Below are 17887 nucleotides of genomic sequence, written 5' to 3'. Positions count from 1 at the left end.
CGCTAGACCCGGCGGCGGCGCGCCCGCGGGTTGGGAGCCGGGCCCGCAGGTGGAAGCGCACCCGGGAGACGGGCGGGCCCGAGGCTGGGGCGGCTCGGGCGGGCTGCTGACGTGCGGCCAGCCCCGCTCAGTCCTCGGGAAGGCGCGCGTCCCGCCCTGACCCGCCGGCCTCTCCCACTCCAGCAGTGACGCGCCGCCTCAGAGCCGGAGCCCGCGCAGCGCCCCGCAGGGCGATGGACGGCAGAGCCCCGCGCGCTCAGGACTCCCCGCCGGCTCCCCAGCCGGCGGCCCCCGCAGGGTAAGCCTCCCGCTCCGCGCCGCCGATCACCGGGGACGGGGAGGGCGAGGGCAGCCGGGCCTCCAGCCGGTCACCTGGCTGGCAGTTCGCCGCCCCGCCGGTGGCCTGATTCTCCCTCCGCGGGACACGCGACCGACGAGGCTGCTTCCTCCCGGCCTCCTCCGAGGCTGCCCGGGGTCGGGGCTCGGGTCATTTTCGATTGCTTTCCTACCCGGGCTGCTGTGAGTTGCCTAAGGGCAGCTGAATGCCAGGAATTGAGCGAGGAGTCCGAGAGCAAAAATGGTAACAAAGAGCTCCTTGTTGGGGCTCTGGGAGAGCAGAGGAGGATACCTGTAAGTGAGCTCCTGGGAAGGGGGAGAAAAGTTTCCTTGGCCGAGGGCTGAGGCCCAGCAGGTGAGCAGTGTCAGGGTGACTGCTGGGAAGGGGCTTTCTGCGAGCGGGTGGAGGGCAACAGGAAGGTGTGCCAGCTGTCAGCCCGCATGACAGTTCCGGGACCGGGCCGGGTGCGCGCCTCTGACTGGGGGTGTGTGTGCTTGTGGCCAATTGCTGGTGCCAAAGCCCAGCGCAGAGTCAGACTACAAGCAATAGTTTTCATCGTATCCTCACGTGTTTAGAGGAGATTGGAGGGGAAGGGGCTGTCACATGGTGAGTTAATATTAAATGAAGCACTTCTTCCTGCCAGATATGCTAATAATCACTTGCTAAGCGTTTGGGTAAACAGTAATGAGAACAGGTAGTTCTGCAGGAGAAGGGGAGAACCTGAATATAACCTTGGTCTTGGTAAACAGTGAACACTTAACATGGGCGCTAGATGAGCTTCCGAAGTGGGAAACCCCTTTGAGGAGGTGTAACGTTTCTCTGCAAGTGTCCCCCCAACTCAATTTCTTTTCTGATAGTTAATCGGAACACAGAAATGCCCTAAAGAAAATATGAGTTTTTCAGAAAAGAAACGCTAAGGAAAAATCGACTTTGTAACTAATCAATGAGAGTTATACAGTTTTCCTGATTTAAGAGTAGAGAAGTCATTTTTCCCTGGAACATGACACGTGTTTCCTTAGAAGCAAGTCACAGCATGTTTATTCATCAGAGACCATGCGAATATTGGCAGTTGTCTAGAGGAAACATGGAAAAGTCTCAAAGCAACATGACTAATGTAAAAGATATTTATAATAATGCTTACGTAGAGGAAACATGTAGTGTATGAATTAATTCTTTCATTTTGTTCCAATTAGTTATCTTCTCCCCTCTGCAAATAGCTGTGTTTCTGTTGACTTTCGTTCCTATTCTTCCCTCAGTTTTTTCATTTTTTAGATATTATATATTCTTTCATATATTGTCACATTAGGATTATGAGGAAAGACATATATTGGCAGAAACATATTAATCATAAAAGCAAGGACCTGCAAATGGAACCCAGATGTATTCAGGTACCCCAAAATAAGATAGTATTAAATTGGTGGATTTGAAGATGGATTAGGTTAAGGTACTGTTAAAAAAAAAAAAAGGACCCAGCATACACACATACACAAAATACACTAATACACTTACAGGTTGTTCAGAAATTAAATAATACTTTTGAGTGAAATAGTCAAGTGAGATCAGATGGTTCTGAGATAAAGGAAACGGAAAGAGCTTTCTAGTGATGATCATGACTGTAGTAAGATATGTCAGATTTTGCTTTTGAGAATTTAAAGGTTAAACTGATAAATTCTTTGCTTCAAAAGAATGTACAAAACTGCTTTATCTAATTTCTCAAATATGAAGGAAATACTTTTTAGGAATTTTGCCTTGCCCTTTCAAAATTTAAGGAAGGACATCTGGAAAAATGCTTCAACATCTTATCTAAAATACCACCTCCTTAATGTATCATTTTACTTTGCATTATTCTATCCGGAGAAGTTAACAATATCGGAAAGGTATAAACGTAAAAAAGAGTTTCCTCTCTACTTTTTCTTTTACTTGTCTGTCTTGTCTCTTGGCATATTCCAGGTGCCTATTATATAATATTTGTTGACTGTTCAGTATTCAGTGTTGTTTTTGTTCTTTTTCTCAGAACCCCAGAACATTAAAAAGGTTTTAATTGTGGGGAAAAAAATTATCCTAGATACAGGTATTTGGGAGGTGGCAGAGGAAATCCAGTCAATATGTTATAATAAATTGTTAGGTTTGGAAAGTAAATTCCGTACTATAAAACTAATTAAATCATGACTTATTACTCCAGTAGTCTATGAGGCCTAGTTTAGTCCTAATCCTTGGATATTACTGTTCTGAAGAATCCCTCTGTGTGTAATTTTCCAAGTTTTACATCGTTGTAACAGGTCACCTTGAAGGAATTTAGTTCAACTCCTTAATTTACAAATGAGAATCTGAAGCCGAGACGCAGTGATTTAACTGAAGTCCTGGAGCAAATTAGTGGCAAAACCTGAAGGAAAACCCAGGACTTTAGTTGCCCAGTTCATTGCGTTAACTGCATTTAATCTTTTCCTAACCACAATATGATAAATTTCAGAGTCAGTTGGGAACCTTATCTTTAGAACTACTAGTACTGGTTTTTCTTGCCCAAGAATACATATGTATATATTTAACCCTATGAAATTTAAATGTCAAAAGTGTAGTTGACCTTGTTTTGAGGGCCTTTAGTGTTGATTCTGAAACAAATTTTCAGAAATGGGTTAGGGTAAAAGAGCCTGTTTTTTAAAATAATTTTGCAGCACTGGCACTATGGAGTTGATTGAAGACATAGTAAAAATTAAGAAATGATTTCATTTCAGCCACTGTCTTAAGCTTTTATTTGGATGCATTATTGGTTCTAAAGTTTTACTGGTTGTATAAACTTGAGTACTTCTTGACTAACATTTATTCACTACTTAAAAGTTGAATGCCTTAGCTGAGGTTTCAACATTACTTGGGTATCTTTAAAACTAACACCCAAGCTCTCACACCCCTATCTATTCTAATTTTAATTGGCCTGGGCGGGGACAAGGGCATGGGGGGTGGTGGGGGTTAAAATGCTGCTAGGTGATTCTAATATGCAACCAGCTCTGCGAACCAAACTGTTGATTAAGTCGATTTCAACAGCTGGGGTAAAGATGAAGCTGTAAATGGAGTGGAGGTTGGTATTAATCAGTTTTCCGAAACTCAAGAGTCTAACTTTCAGCTTTATTTTAGTTTTTAAAAGATTCCATTTAGGTGCTTTACAGTATTGTTTAATTTTTTTTTTTTTACTCTCTTTTGAGGAAATATATTAACTCCATTTTACAATTTTGGAACTGGGACTCAGCTTAATTAACATACGCAAGGTCATACAATGCTAAGGGATGCAAGAGTAATAGAAATTAGGTCTGATCCCAAAACCTATGCTCTTCACTAGGCCTGTCACCCAGTATGTTTGCTACCACGGACTATACTGAATGTATTATTCAAAGTGGCTTTATAGATGCATTGTCTTGATTCTTCTTAAAATCATGTTCATAGCATAATAAAAAAAAGAAACCTCCTACATACTCAAATGCATAAGAAAAAGCCCAGTGCCTTGCATTTGAAAGGAGCTTAAATATTTGGTTTATGTCTTTAAAGTCGTATTTAACATTCTCACGTGTTTGGTATGATTTAATTTTACTCAGTAAATTGACAGCCTTCTTTTGTCAGATGACAGTCATATCTGTACTTATTTTTGCTCTTTGGCGGCTATTAAATTTATTATAGCATAATTCCGAAAGTGGGTTTTTGACTACCAAATAAGAAAAATGAAATTGTTTATTAAGACAATTCTAGACATTTTGTTCAAAGTCTAGTTTCCCCTGAATGTGTTAAAGGATAATTGAATAACATTGTCACTTAACCTCATTATTGAAGTGCCAGGTATATTTATATAATAATAATTGTCAAGCTTCATGTTATTGAGACAGCTGCTTTTATATAATTAATCAGTCAAAACTTGTGAGCCCTTATTTTATATAAAACATGTTTTTCTAGGCACTGAGAGATTGGCTCCTGATATTAAGAGCTTTACTAAAAAAAAAACTAACTATGAAGGGAAAAAACAAAGGAAGGGGATATTGTATAGAAGTGGTAGTTTGACATTAACTTTAAAAGTATTATAGCTATGCTTAGAACTTAAAATGTAATATCCTAGCTCACTTGTCAGCAAACTTTGGCTGAGCAAACTATGTCTAGAAGGTTGAAACGGGCCCTCCACCTGTTTATCTTTTCTCTTCTTTTCTCCCATTGTTTTTATTGTGGTATAATAGACATAAAATTTACCAGCTTAACCATTTTTAAGTGTGTAGTTCAGTGGTAGTAGGTACATTCATATTGTTGTGCAACAATCATCACCATTCATCTCCAAAACTTTTCATCTTGCATAACTGAAACTGTACCCATTAAACAGTGACTCCCTCTCCCCTGTGCTCCCTAGCAACTGCTCTTCTCCTTTCTATCTCTATGATTTTTGACTACTCTGGTTACTTTATATAAGTCTTTGTCTTTTTGTGACTGGCTTATTTGACTTATCATAGTGTTCTCAGGGTTCATTCACATTGTATCACATATCAGAATTTCCTTACTTTTTGAGGCTAAATAGTGTTGCACATTTACTTAGATCCATTTATCTATCAATAGACACAGGCTGTATTTTAGTTATTATGAATAATATGGCTAGGAACATGCGTTCAAATATCTCTGAGACTCTGCTTTCAGTTTTTTTTTTTTGCATTCTTTTTTATTGAAGTATAGTCAGTTTACAATGTTGTGTCAATTTCTGGTGTACAGCATAATGTTTCAGTCATACATATACATGTATTTGTTTTCCCATTCTTTTTCCTTATAGGTTACTATAATAAGATATTGAATATAGTTCCCTGTCTATACAGTAGAAACTTGTTGTTTATCTATTTTGTATATAGTAGTTGCTTTCAGTTCTTTTGAAGTAGAATTACTGGATCATATGGTAATTCTATTTTTAATTTTTTTGAGAACCCCCATACTGTTTTCCATAGCGACTGTACCATTTTACATTACTGAAAACAGTGCACAAGTCTTCCGATTTCTTCACATCTTTGCCAACACTTCCTATTTATTTATTTATTTTTGATGGCAGCCATCCTAATAAATGTGAGGTGGTATCTCATTGTAGTTTTGATTTGTATTTCCCTATGATTAGTTAGTTGAGCATTATTAATTGTGCTTATTGGCCATTTGTAAATCTTCTTTTTGAGAAATGTTTGTTAAGTCCTTTGCCTGTGTTTCAGTTGGGTTTGATTTTTTGGTTGTTGAGTTTTAGGAGTTTCTCTACATATTCTGGATATTAATCCCTTATCCTTTACTTGTTTTCATAAAGAGTATTCTTGGCACATGGCCAGTCCCACTCATTTGCATATTGTTTATGGCTGCTTTCATAATATAGTTGAGTAGTCCAGACACAGATATTATGGCCTTCAAAGCTAAAACTATTTGCCCTCTGTCCATATACAGAAAATGTTTGCTAACCCCATGGGCTAATTTATGAAATTGGTAATGAAGTAGTTATTATTTATACAAAATTTGTTTATAAGGGGTGTCCAAATATTGAACTTAAGTATAAATTGGAACAAAATGATGTTTTGTTTACATAAAGCAAGATATATCTTACAGTAAGAGATTTTGCAGAATGATGATTAGTGGTCTCTTTTTAACCCCTCCCCAAAGTAAAGACGTAGGCTTGGCCTGCTGGCAAGTATTGTAAAAGTTTAACATTTATATGATATCAGAATATACCTTAAAGAGAAATTCTGAACTTCTGTCTTGAAGACACTTTCATGAAAAATGACCGATGTATGGTTAAGGTGTTAGAAACAAATGTGCCTGAGAAAAGCTGGACTAAAGGTAGAAGGAATTCCTGTCTAGCCTTTTTCAGTTTATGCCTATTTTATGAGTTAAGCAAACTGTCTTTAAAATTTTCAGCAAGTGTTTTTGTTGTTGCTGTTAAAGATATTTCAAATCCTTAAGCTTTTAGAGCTCTATCATTAGGGTGATAGTTGTTATATAAGACCTTTTTTTTTTTTAATGACCTTGCTAAATTTTTTCCCCATCTGTTACAGTAAAAACAAACTAAAAGTATGGGAGAAAGAAGTTTCCCATGACTATTTATAAAGGGCCAAATGTCTTCAGTTTTCGTTAAGACTTCATATCTGAGGAATGAATCCCTTGGAAAAGAATCTCAAAGACTGACTAGTCTTTAGAAGAATGAAAGAGTGAGCTTCTTTTTTTCATATATTTTAAGTTCACAATGCTGTTTATAAATTTAAATACATTAAAACTATTTATTGACTTCAGACATTAAAATAAGAAAGCCGGGGAGTTGAATTGTGGAGTAGTTTGACAAAGAAAATGCTTTAGTTGGGATGGTTATCTCATATATAGAAAGATGAAAATGGTACTATTTGTAGCTTTTAACGTATTTTAAATAGTTACAAGTCTATACAGAGATCCGAATTTCCATGTTTCACAGGAAATAAAATGAAGGTGTTCGGGTTTCCAGCATGTGCGGTGCCCCACATTGGGCAATGTCCTGATTATAGCTGTGCCTTCTCATGCTGTGTGGCTCAGAGGCAGGCCTTCAGGAATTTGGTGGGAGGACTGTGCACTGCAGAACTGAGTCGTTTTCTTAACTGCCTACTCTCTAGGAAAAAAAAAAGTGTAGTCCCATCAAGTCTTTCAGGTTTGTGGTTGTGAGATGATGAGAATGGAGGTGCTAGGTGAACAGGGAGAAGAATGATCTCTGAAATCACTCATTTTAATTTCTTTTAGTTACTCTTGTTCCCTTCCTGTTGAATGCCCTCCCTCATTGAAGTCAGAGCTTTAGAGATAATACAAATAATTATTTTTTAAAATAGACTATGGGTTAATAGGACAGAGGTTTTCCTTTCTAATTGCCTCAGGCTTGTAGAAGATTACTTTGGATAGAATTAAAAGAGTGAAAATACCATCCATATTTGGGGGGATTTGCTTTTTAAAAATAACAAGTGGTTCAGAGGCAAGCCTCTGAAGTGGGGTCAAAAAAGAACCTGAGGTACAATAGTTTGATCCCAAAATCTGGTTGTGCTTTTAAAACAATAATTCTGATTTTCTTGTGTGTGGGGTGTAGGTTGACTTTAGATAGGATTGAATGTCAGAGGAATCAGAATATTTTTTAAATGATGATATAATTAGAAAATGCATTGTTTCTCAGTGTAATTAATTTGAGAGATTAACACTAATTTGTACACATTCTGGTGTATTTTAAAAAATTAAATACACTATTTCACTTTGTAGCCTACCATTGCGGCCTCTGTTCTTATGCTGAGATATATGTGTAAGGAGGTAGTTAAGATGCTCAAATCTAGGTGGGACATTTATCACCAGTCCTTGTGGACTTGTGTCTCTCTAACCTGAACACCTGCAGTTTCATGCACATGCACACACACACATGCTATTATTTCTGGAGAGATGGAAGTGAGGAAGTATTAGATAACCCCAAGGGGAATACCCAGAGTTTTAACAGCTGCTAGAGTCGTGTATCAATTTAGTTGTGCTGGAAAAACAGGAAATTGAGTTACTAAGTCTGAAAATGGCTACCACCTTGCCATTCCCAGGTCTGATGGATGTGCTGTAGTTTCTAGACCAATTGAGTCCACAATAGCCAAGAAAATTATAACAACCATTGAATTGATTTTCTTCTTTGTGCTAAAGTGGATGCATGTTATATACAAAGTGGAAGTGGCAAAGAGAGGAGCAACCGTTTGTTTGTCTCTTCTTTTATGCCCGATAGGCAAGTATCACTGCTCCAGTAAAGAGACAGGGTCCTTGTCTTACAGACAACATCTGTGTTACATGGTCTCAGGCAGTGCTCATTATTCCCAGGTGTCCATGATTCGGTTAGTAGTTGGCAGCAAAACTACTGAGCAGAGTGTCCTACCAGGTTATGCGAGTGATTTCTTCCTGTCTTTTGTTTCCATATAAGGTGGTCATTCCCAGAAAGCAGTTAGATGCTTTAACTTAAAGCAAGAATCATTTTTGCTGTGCTTCAGGAGAGCAGCCCTGACAGTGGCAAAGAATCTTAGCAGGTGGAAGGAAACTAAGTTTTACATTCCGTGTTGCGATCCTATGATTCCAGTCTTCTTCAGTTTTCTCTTTTGCTGAAATGGGGTAAGTTTTACTGTGTTAGTTTATTTCCTATGAACTTTTCCCCTCTTCTAGGAAAGTTAGGTGTGACTTCCTTTGAATGAAAAATATTTAACGCTAGTGATCTGAAAGCGGAAATAATACGGATTTCCCCCTCATGTTTAATTAGGGCAACTTTTGTATCTAGAACCTAGTCCAACCTGTAATCTACTCTAGTTTACCACAGTTTTATTTTTGAAATACAGTCTGGTCTGAAGGAGCAATGTCTAAGAGTAGTTCATATTTGTTTGTGATTCTGTATGTATGTAGAAATACATAGGAAATTGGCTCCAAGATGATGCCAAGACAGTGCAGTCCTGAAGTTTGTGCTGGTAACTTTGTGAAGCCTAGGAACGTGCTCCCAACTAACGTAGTGCTTATAAGTGGTAAAACCTAGAATGTACCTACTTACGGGCATTTTCAGAGTTTTCTAATCAAATTCAGGATTTCATATACATGTATTATATATATATTTGGTGCATCACTTGGGATTTTCATTTTTGTGTGGATGATAGTTATTTAGGACACTAAGCAGATTATGCAAGCTCAATTTAGTAGCAATTTTAAAAGTTATCTAAAGATGTTGAATGAATATTTGCTGTAATTTTTGTATTCTTCCAGGTATTAAGCACATCAAAAGTTGAAGTTGGTTGTCATGAATCTTTGAACATCATGGACTTAGGGCATTCACAGTTTCCTTTTATCACCTAGGCAAGGTAGAGACCAAGTTTCTGGAACCCCATAGATAGTTGTAATGGTTTGAATACAAAAAAAATACCCCACGTATCATTGGTATTAAAGGAATAGCCTTGGAGCACGCAGAAATGATGGGCCATGCTGAAGGCATGCATAGTTTAGGAGGCAGGGAGTAAGTACACTGTTGGCTATTTGATTCCATCATCGACATCTTCACCACTTTATCGGTCTTTGCAGAGGATAGCATACAATTTCCTGTCAAGAAGCAATTTTTAAAAATTCTGGCACTTAGCCATTTTGTTTTAATAGTTAAAGCTATTTAGAATGCTTCACTCTCCAATCAGACCTAGTCAAAGCCGTTGTTTATTGTCATGACTGTTCATTCTGGCACATGATTTGTGTGACTAGTGAGGACCTGTCTCAGGGGCTGAGCTTTGCACACATTATCTCTGTGGCCCTAGGAGTATTTCCTTAGAATGATACTCGCCAATGCAGCCCTGTGTCAGCCATTCTTGTGGAAGCGGTAGGTGAGTGAGCAAAAAAGGAGGGGAGCTCTTAGGAGTTGAGAATGGAGGTTTTTTTTTTCCTTCCTGAATCGTAGAGAACCAATCAGCTTCAAATTAACACTGCTAATGAGAAACAGTTTTCATTGATAGATGCATTTGAAGTCCCCAAATTGGCTATATCAAAGCTGAAAAATGTTGAGTGTTTATTTTTAAAATAAAATGGGAAAATTTTCGGAGAAATGGTAATACCCTGTACATATGCAATTTGATTTTTAATTTTATATTTAAATACATTAAGTGTATCTCAGCTGTCTATATAATACTGATTTACTCCCTTTCCTTGGGCCTCTTGTGATCTGCTTATGTTTGTATACTACTGCTTCCTGAAAAAAAAATTAATTTCATGGGTTGTGAAGGGGAGAATTTTTCTGGCATTTATCCTGCTTTGGTTAGCCAAGTACATGCATGCTGTGCTAAATGGAAATGTAGTGATAATTAAAAATTTATTTGGGGATGTAGATGAAGAAAGGAACAGGAAAACAGGCAAAATACAGTCAATGATGGAAAAATGAAAAACGGAAGAGTCTCTGATGGTGGAAGAAAAGGCAGTGGTGAAAAACTGCTGGACTGTGCTGGCACTGAAACGGCACTTCGAGGTGTGAAGTCTAATCTCTCATGTTCAGTTGGTAACTCTGGTACTGTTGGTTGGTGAAACACTTCTGCGATCTTAGGTTATTACAAAACATTTTCTGCCAAAAACCATATATAACCTCTTCAGAAATACCATGTATGCTTTTTGGGGGGAGAGATTCCATCCAAAATTAATTGGTGATTATGCCAGTGGCAATCATTTTCTACAGTGGTGTTTATAGTTTACATCATTTATTCATTACTTTCCTAATAGGCAATATATTCAAATGACACAACATTCAAATGAGAAAAATGACAAAACAGTGAGAGCTCTCCCTTCCCCATGCCCCTTGGTTTTAATCATCCAGGTTTTCTCCCAGAGGCAGGTAGTGCTACTGGTTCTTGTAAATCCTCATAGGATACTCTATACCAGTGCTGTCCAATGGAAATAAACTTCAGCCACAAATGCAATTTTAAATTTTCTGGGAGACAGATTGAAAAATTCCATTTAAATGATACATTACATGATGCAGTGGTTAACATGCTTCTAGTTCTATAAAACAATGAAGTTGTCTTTAACAGAAAAATTATTTGATACTGTCAGATTTGCAATTTAAATAAATAAAGTAACATTTAAATTTCAGGTTCTTAGTCACCTCAGACACATCTTTAGAGCTGAAAAGCCTCATGTTGCTGGTGGCTACTCCACTGGACAGAGCATTTCCTTACAGTTAGGAGCAAATGAATGTGTGTATGTGTATTATTTCTTACTCTTTATGCACAGTTGGTAATACTTTGCACCTTGATTTTTCCCTTAATAATATAACTTGGTTATTATTCCATTTTATTATATAAAGGGCTCTTTTTCCCCCATGGGTGTGTATTATGTCCATAAGAATGAACCATACTTTATATAACCAGTCTCCCTATCGATGGATACTTGGATTTATTTCTCCCGTTTGCTGCTATTAAGTGGTCACTTTAGCATCCTTTTAGCAGTGTACAATCTGTTGCACTAATGCTCTTTCCTGTATGTTTGATTAAATTAACCAGATTGTGAGACCCTAAAAAGCAGAGACCATATTCTTTTTAAAAAAATTTTGATAGGACTTAAGAAAATTGTACACAGTAACGTGCAGGAATCATAAACAGCTCAATGAATTTCTATATATGCAAACATGTAATCACCAACCAGATCAAGATATAGAATACTTGTGGGACCTTAGAGACCTCCCTCGTGCTCTCTTGTAGTCAGTACTTCCCGTAGGAACCACTGTCTCTTAGCACTCTACCTCAAAACTCTTGTTCTTGGTTTGAGGTTCTCTTTTAGCGTTAACCCCTGCAGTGGTATTTATAAGAGATATATGCATTTCATTAGTAGTATAAGTGAAAATTCCCAGTGATGACAGTGCCATCTTACACTTTTAGAAGACAAAAACTTTGGCCATCTTGGGTAGAGTTGTTTAACAGGATGTAAGTGCCGTATTATTATTTGCAGCCTAAATAGTCCTATTTCAATAGTGATGGCTGAGTAACATTTGATTTACAGAATAGGTCATAGGTTTTGAGAGTGAAGCAATTAGTCATTATATAATTAATTAGTGCATGAGATTTCTCCTCATTTGTGCCAACACCCTGAAATCTAAATTGTCAAGAGCTGCTGTTTTGATTCAGTTCTTGAATTGGTAGAAGAAATTAGCCTTTTGCTGTGAACAGTGGTAGCTGAAAAGGGAGACCAAATAATAGAGGGTGTATTCTTCCAGTTCACAAAAGAAGAGATTGAGAATTTAGAAGTATCATGAATGAAGGAAATTACGTTGTCACAAAGGCACTTAGGAAAGGAAAATCAGTGTGAGTGCTCCTTCTCCCAGTGTTTTTGAGACTTACACTTCAAAATGGGTACAGAGCTGCAAATACTATAGTGGAAAAGAAGTTTATGCATTTTTTTCCCCTAAGAATGCTTTTGGCAACAAATTGGCATTTTACATTGTTCCAAAATAAGATGAAATTCTAAGGCAGAACTCATCAGAAAAAAAAAAAACCTTTAGCTAAAGAGTGACCATTTAATGCATGGGCAGGTGATAGAACATTCCATAAAGCATTTTAAGCAAGCTGGATACTCTCCATTTAACTCAGCAATCTAGCTCACTGTTGTTTGAAGCAGCGAACCAGTACACTTGGCTCTCTGGCATTTAACAGCATTTGGTTTTGGTTTCAAATAGAGCTGGTCCAGCCAGAAGTCAGAATAAGCGCTTGGCAGGCAGCTGTTGTCGAATGGACTTGGAGGCAGAAGACATGGAACCGAATCTCTGCTCTGCCACTCACTGGCTGAGGCACTTTCTTTCCTCTCATTGAGCCTCATTTCCTCTGTGGTGGAAGGAGATGATGGCACAGAACAAAAGTGTGGAAGTAACACCAGCACACACCAGGCATTCAGTTTATGTCTATTAAATTTTAAATATTATCTGCATTGCTGGGAAACAGCCTTTTGTAATACTGGCATCATTATGCTAATTGGAGACCAAGGAATGAGGGAACATGCTCTGTTCTTATTTTCCTCTCCCAGAACTGGGTGATGGGGTTAGTTTTTTCCCTAAGTCCACTGTGAAGGTCTCTGTGACACATTCAGGGGAGTTGTTCTTGGAAGGCTGAGTACAAAATGGGCACTAATCTTAGTGAAAACCCCGTTCCCTTTTAGAGGCGAGAAATGCCCTCTCTGAGATTAGGAATATGCTGCCAAGGTGATTGTAACTCTCATTGGTTCCTCGCCTCACCATCGTGGGAATTGCCTTACCTTTTACTATGGCACTTTTCTCCTGTGTGAGATGACAGTAACTCTAACTGCATTTCTTTGATTTTGTTAGGACTGATATGCAGTGACTGAAAATGTTCAGTTGTAGTATCATACACAAGAACATCATTATTCAAAAGAGGGAGTCAGAATTTGAGACACCATTCCAATCATAGGCTGTCATGTATTGAAGAGAATTTTTTTTTCAGAGATTAAAATAAGATCTTTCACCTCCTGGAAACAAGAAATTGAGCCATTACACCTTACCACCAATGCTGCAGAATGAAATGGCAATCTAGGAATTGCCTTTAGTTATTGGTAAGAGGAAGAGGGATCTGTAACTGTTGACTCTCCGCCTTAAGGGTGACTGTGACCACATCATTTGGCACAGAGAAGGCAGTGGGTAGCATTTATCCAGGTTGTGTAATATTGTAACTTTTTAGGGTCTCATGGCAGCATGATACATAGTCTGAAAATTAACCCAGCGGCACCCTTGACTAAAAGCCTGAAGTACAGAAAATACAGTTAAATTAGCCCTATTTGTTTCTCTGGATTCACTTTTTTATGTAATATAGGAATATTTTCTATATTCTTGGAGGTAAGTTTTAATGTCAAAGAGGAAAGACTAATTTAAAATTTCTTAATGTAATATCCACTTTTTCTTTGTAAGTATAATGAAAATTTTCAGGCAGAATAAATTACACCTATTCACAGACTCTGCACTTGAAAAGTTTCTTGAGCAGTAAGGTGTTCTGGTAAATTTACTTTCAAATAACGTGTTTTACAAGAATAAATTATACCTATTCACAGACTCTGCACTTGGAAGGTTTCTTGAGCAGTAAGGTGTTCTGGTAAATTTACTTTCAAATAACATGTTTTACAAGATAGTATGTGAAATCATACATATGAAGCCTCAATTGCTTTAGAGGTTGAATGAATGTAAATTCATTCAGATTTCCACTAATTAAAAGGATCAGGGTCACAGTTGCTAAAGAGCAGTGGATGAGGGCTTGAGTGACTCTGGTCATACAAGCAATGAGCATTTATGGAACACTGATGTTCACCAGGTTCTGTGTTAAATGCGTGACATGCGCTACTGCATTCAACAGTCAACAACCATTCTATAAAATCAGTGTAGTTGTTACCCAGGTTGTGCAGAAGAGGAAGCTGAGGCTTAGCGTGTAACCTGTCCAGGGTCACGTGGCCAGGCAGTGGCAGATCTGAGTGTGGGACCCACATGTCATTGCTTTGACCACTTTACGTTCTGCTCCCCTCCCTCCCTCTCTCCCCTAGGGGTGACAAAGCCAATGTAATTGGTAATAGTAGAGTGATGTTAAATGGGACTGAACCTTTTTTTTGCTGTTTTTTATTTTACTCTGATTATTAAATTGACATGCTTACCATAGAATATGTGAAAACAATAGGAATATGTAAAGAAAACATATCAGTATCTAGGCCACCTGGAGATAACCACTGTTAATATGATTTGCATTTTAGCATTTTCTAAGGTGCTTTCTGCATAGGACACAAGTTAACATGTTTTCCGTAAGAACAACTTCCATGGTCAAATAATTTGGGGAAAGTTTGGGTTAAACAAATTAAACTGTTTTCTTCCTTATACGTCTTCTCAGAGTCTGTATTATGCTAATGTGCATAATGCACTTCCAGAATGGAAACATGGAAAGTACTATTTTCCAAATTTATTTATCAGAAGAATACTGATTTGTATCTTGAAATCAGTGTTCTTTCAGATATAATTTAGGTAGAACATATCCTTCTGGACTTTTGATTAAACATTTACATTTTTAAGTAGAAATACTATTTTTATATTCCTTTTCTCCAGGATTTTGTATTATAGGTTATTTCAGTTATTTAAAACTCATTTTAAAATGCTTTTTGAAATAGTTGTATAAGAAACCATGTGTGTGCCTGTGTGTGTTTGCATTTTTTTTTTTTTTAATCTTTCATCCATTGTTAAACATGTGGGCTATTTCCAAAGAAATCATTAACCTTGAGAGGGTTGGAGTTTCAGATCTGGGTGAACGTGATTCCAGGACTAAAAGACTGCAAAATCTGTAGCAGTGAGAAAACCAGCCCAGGGTTTGTTACAGCTGGACACTGTGAAAGCCATTATAAGTTTCAGAGAAATCTGTGTGGATGGCCCTATGACTTGCCATCTGAGGGAGACGTGCCAAAGAAAGGACACTCTTAGGAGGAAATAGGAGTAGTCAGTTACTAGAACGGGCTGGGAAGTTAGGTGTCTGTGTGTGTAATTCCTCTCTTGGTTTGGAAGTATGCATTTCTTCAAGTGCAGCCTGTGTGGTCCCCAGGCCAGATGTGGTCTCCTCCCAGCAGCACTGGGGGAGCCTGGGCACATGGGGAGTTCTGGTTATTAATCTTTGCTGGGGTCACAGAGGGTGAGAGGGCTGGGAGTCTCAGGCTTCTTTGAAGAGTGGCAAAACTGGTCTTGTGGACAGGTTTGAATTGTGAGAAGGGGTAGTTTTAAACTTGGATTAGTTGGAGAGCTTTGGGGTTGAAGCTACTTTATAGATAACCCATTGTAACAACAAGGAGAACAAGAAATCTCCAAGAAAGAATCAACAATTCATTGATTTTTTTTTTAATTCAACAGGTACTTATTGAAGGCTAACTGTGTGTCAGGTTTTGGGCTGGGCATTGGCAGTTAATTGTATTGAAAATATACAGTACATGGAAGTTATATTCATAGAATACAGTCACTTGGGCTGGAATGAAAATATGATTCAATCTTATTAAAAAATACACATCTTTGAACAACCTCCAAGGCAGTGTAAACAGTACCCTCTCTGTTTTAAAATAAGGGAAGTCTGAATCTCTGAAATGCCAGTTACTATCCAGTTTCAGCTTTTCCTGAATATAGAACGTGTAGATGTGAATGTGCCCTCTCCCTACCCCCATGAAAATTCTCCCTGAGATTAGTTCTTCACAGTGGACTCTGGGAACTTCTTAGCATTGACTTTTCTTAGTCAGGACTGAATATCAAAACTATCTTTCTCAGCTGGGATTATTGATGGCAAGACTGGAGAATGCTGCCCTCACCAGGGCAGTGGACCTCAAGGCTTGGTAAGGTGCCAAAGGGAAAATTCCTAAAAGGAATATCCAGCAACCCAGGAGGCTCTCGGATTGTTGCTATGGCAGCAAGAGGTGGTTGACTCTGGCCTATTTTTTCCCTGCCAGGGGTTCCCGGGGCCCCCAGCTCAGCAGGCACCGGGCAGAGCTGCCAGTTTGACATCAGGCAACAGTGGAGTTTGTTCTTTATTTGACCAGACTCCAGCAGTCACCTTTGTTGCCTTAAACATGTGACTTATCTGTGTGAAGTGACAATCAAGAAGCATTGGGAATAGTCTAAGGGACAAAGGCATGGCATTTCAGGGAGATCTGGTATTGAACACTAGCTCAGTCACTGAACAGTTAGGAAATTTTGGACAAATTATCTCACCTCTTTGCCTCTGTTTCTCTTTTTTTTCTGTTATCTTTTTTCTTTTTTGAAAATGAAGATACCTACCTCATAGGCCCATGACTAGGATTAATTGGGAGTATTTATATGTGAAATTATGAAATATTGATGAATAATAAAATTCATTGACTGTGATTTGAATTTCACAAGTAAATGTCTGTAGCTAAATTACTAAGGTTTTTGAACATCAGCCACATGAAAAGTTCCTAAGATTGTTTTAAGCTGCCAACTCTTGGTTTCTAACAAGTAAATTAGTATTTGGTTAAGGACCATTTTTCCCCAGATATAAATAATGTTGTTTTGTAACTCATTTGTTCATAGAATGTGATTCTCTGTAAGCAGGTGTTCTGACCCTTTACAATCAGTAGAAAAGCCTCTACCTGGTAAGATGTGGAGATAGTGAGCACACAATGTGTATATTGTAAACCTTTATTCTTTTTCCTTCACAAAAAAGTAACCAACTAACCAAATATGTTCTTTCACTGGACTTTATTGTAGGCAGTGTTTCCCAATGAAAAGACCACAAGTCTTTAAGACCACAAGACAGTCAGTCCTCTCATGTATAAGAAGACTAGATTAATATTTTGGACCTTCCCTATCCACTGCTTGGGTTTCATCCTTTTTTTTTCAGGAGCTGCAGTAGCAGAATACAGGTCACACATTGTCTTACTACTTCTTACTACATGGTCACATGCTTTGCACATCTGTAAACTATAAATTACCCCTTTACATGAAAAATTATATTTGGATGAGAACCGCTTATGAATTGTTTGTTGATGATACAAGTCTTGAAGTAAATTGTTTGAATAGATGATGCATTTCCTTTCTAAATTCTTGATAGGGTTAGTTCTCTTGACAGCACAAATTCTGCTGGGTGTGGAGCGAGAAGGTGTTCCTTCTCATCCTGCTTGTTCATGCCATATTTATGTCATTGCCAGTTTCATTTCCACATGGATACGCATTCAATTAAAAATTGTCAGTGCCACTTCTGAAGGAAGGAAGATTATGACTTTGGTCGTAAAGCAAACAGCTGCGTTTTTTTTCTTGTTAAGGTATCCCAACCAGGTTACTACTGGTCATGAACTATTGAGAACTGGTGAGACCCCTCAAGGTCATGAAGAAAGAAGGTATGATCATGGAAGAACGTAGCACACTATAGTGTGTTCACATTTTGACTGGTGTGTTTTCTAAAAATGTACATGTTCTTATTTAAACTGACTCTGTCTGAACAGTATGAATACTTGTAGCACATTACTATTTTGTGATTTCAAAGAAATTGGCATTCTTAAAGA

At 38.2% G+C, this 17887-nt stretch overlaps 1 protein-coding gene and 1 long non-coding RNA gene across 7 annotated transcripts in view; one reads left to right on the top strand and one right to left on the bottom strand.

The window, feature by feature from the left end:
- LOC123613201 (uncharacterized) overlaps positions 1 to 4798 on the bottom strand; it is a 40986-nt gene extending 36188 nt beyond the window's left edge. The window contains exon 1 of one of the 2 annotated variants that reach the window (XR_006720543.2): positions 629 to 4798. This is a non-coding gene — a long non-coding RNA (uncharacterized LOC123613201). The remainder of the gene's footprint in view (positions 1 to 628) is intronic. The other variant, XR_006720544.2, reaches the window with a different exon arrangement.
- COBLL1 (cordon-bleu WH2 repeat protein like 1) overlaps positions 1 to 17887 on the top strand; it is a 141583-nt gene that overhangs the window by 734 nt on the left and 122962 nt on the right. For 3 of the 5 annotated variants that reach the window (XM_074363797.1, XM_074363794.1, XM_074363796.1), the window contains exons 2-3: positions 184 to 298; positions 17648 to 17722. In XM_074363797.1, the coding sequence (XP_074219898.1) occupies positions 184 to 298; positions 17648 to 17722 (190 nt within the window). Of the gene's footprint in view, positions 1 to 183; positions 299 to 8441; positions 8462 to 17647; positions 17723 to 17887 lie in introns of those variants that run through there. The other 2 variants (XM_074363795.1, XM_045507656.2) reach the window with 2 other exon arrangements.

This window comes from Camelus bactrianus, chromosome 5 (assembly GCF_048773025.1).
Source record: "Camelus bactrianus isolate YW-2024 breed Bactrian camel chromosome 5, ASM4877302v1, whole genome shotgun sequence".
NCBI classification, from domain to species: domain Eukaryota; kingdom Metazoa; phylum Chordata; class Mammalia; order Artiodactyla; family Camelidae; genus Camelus; species Camelus bactrianus.
This window is presented reverse-complemented; position numbering and strand designations above follow the sequence as displayed.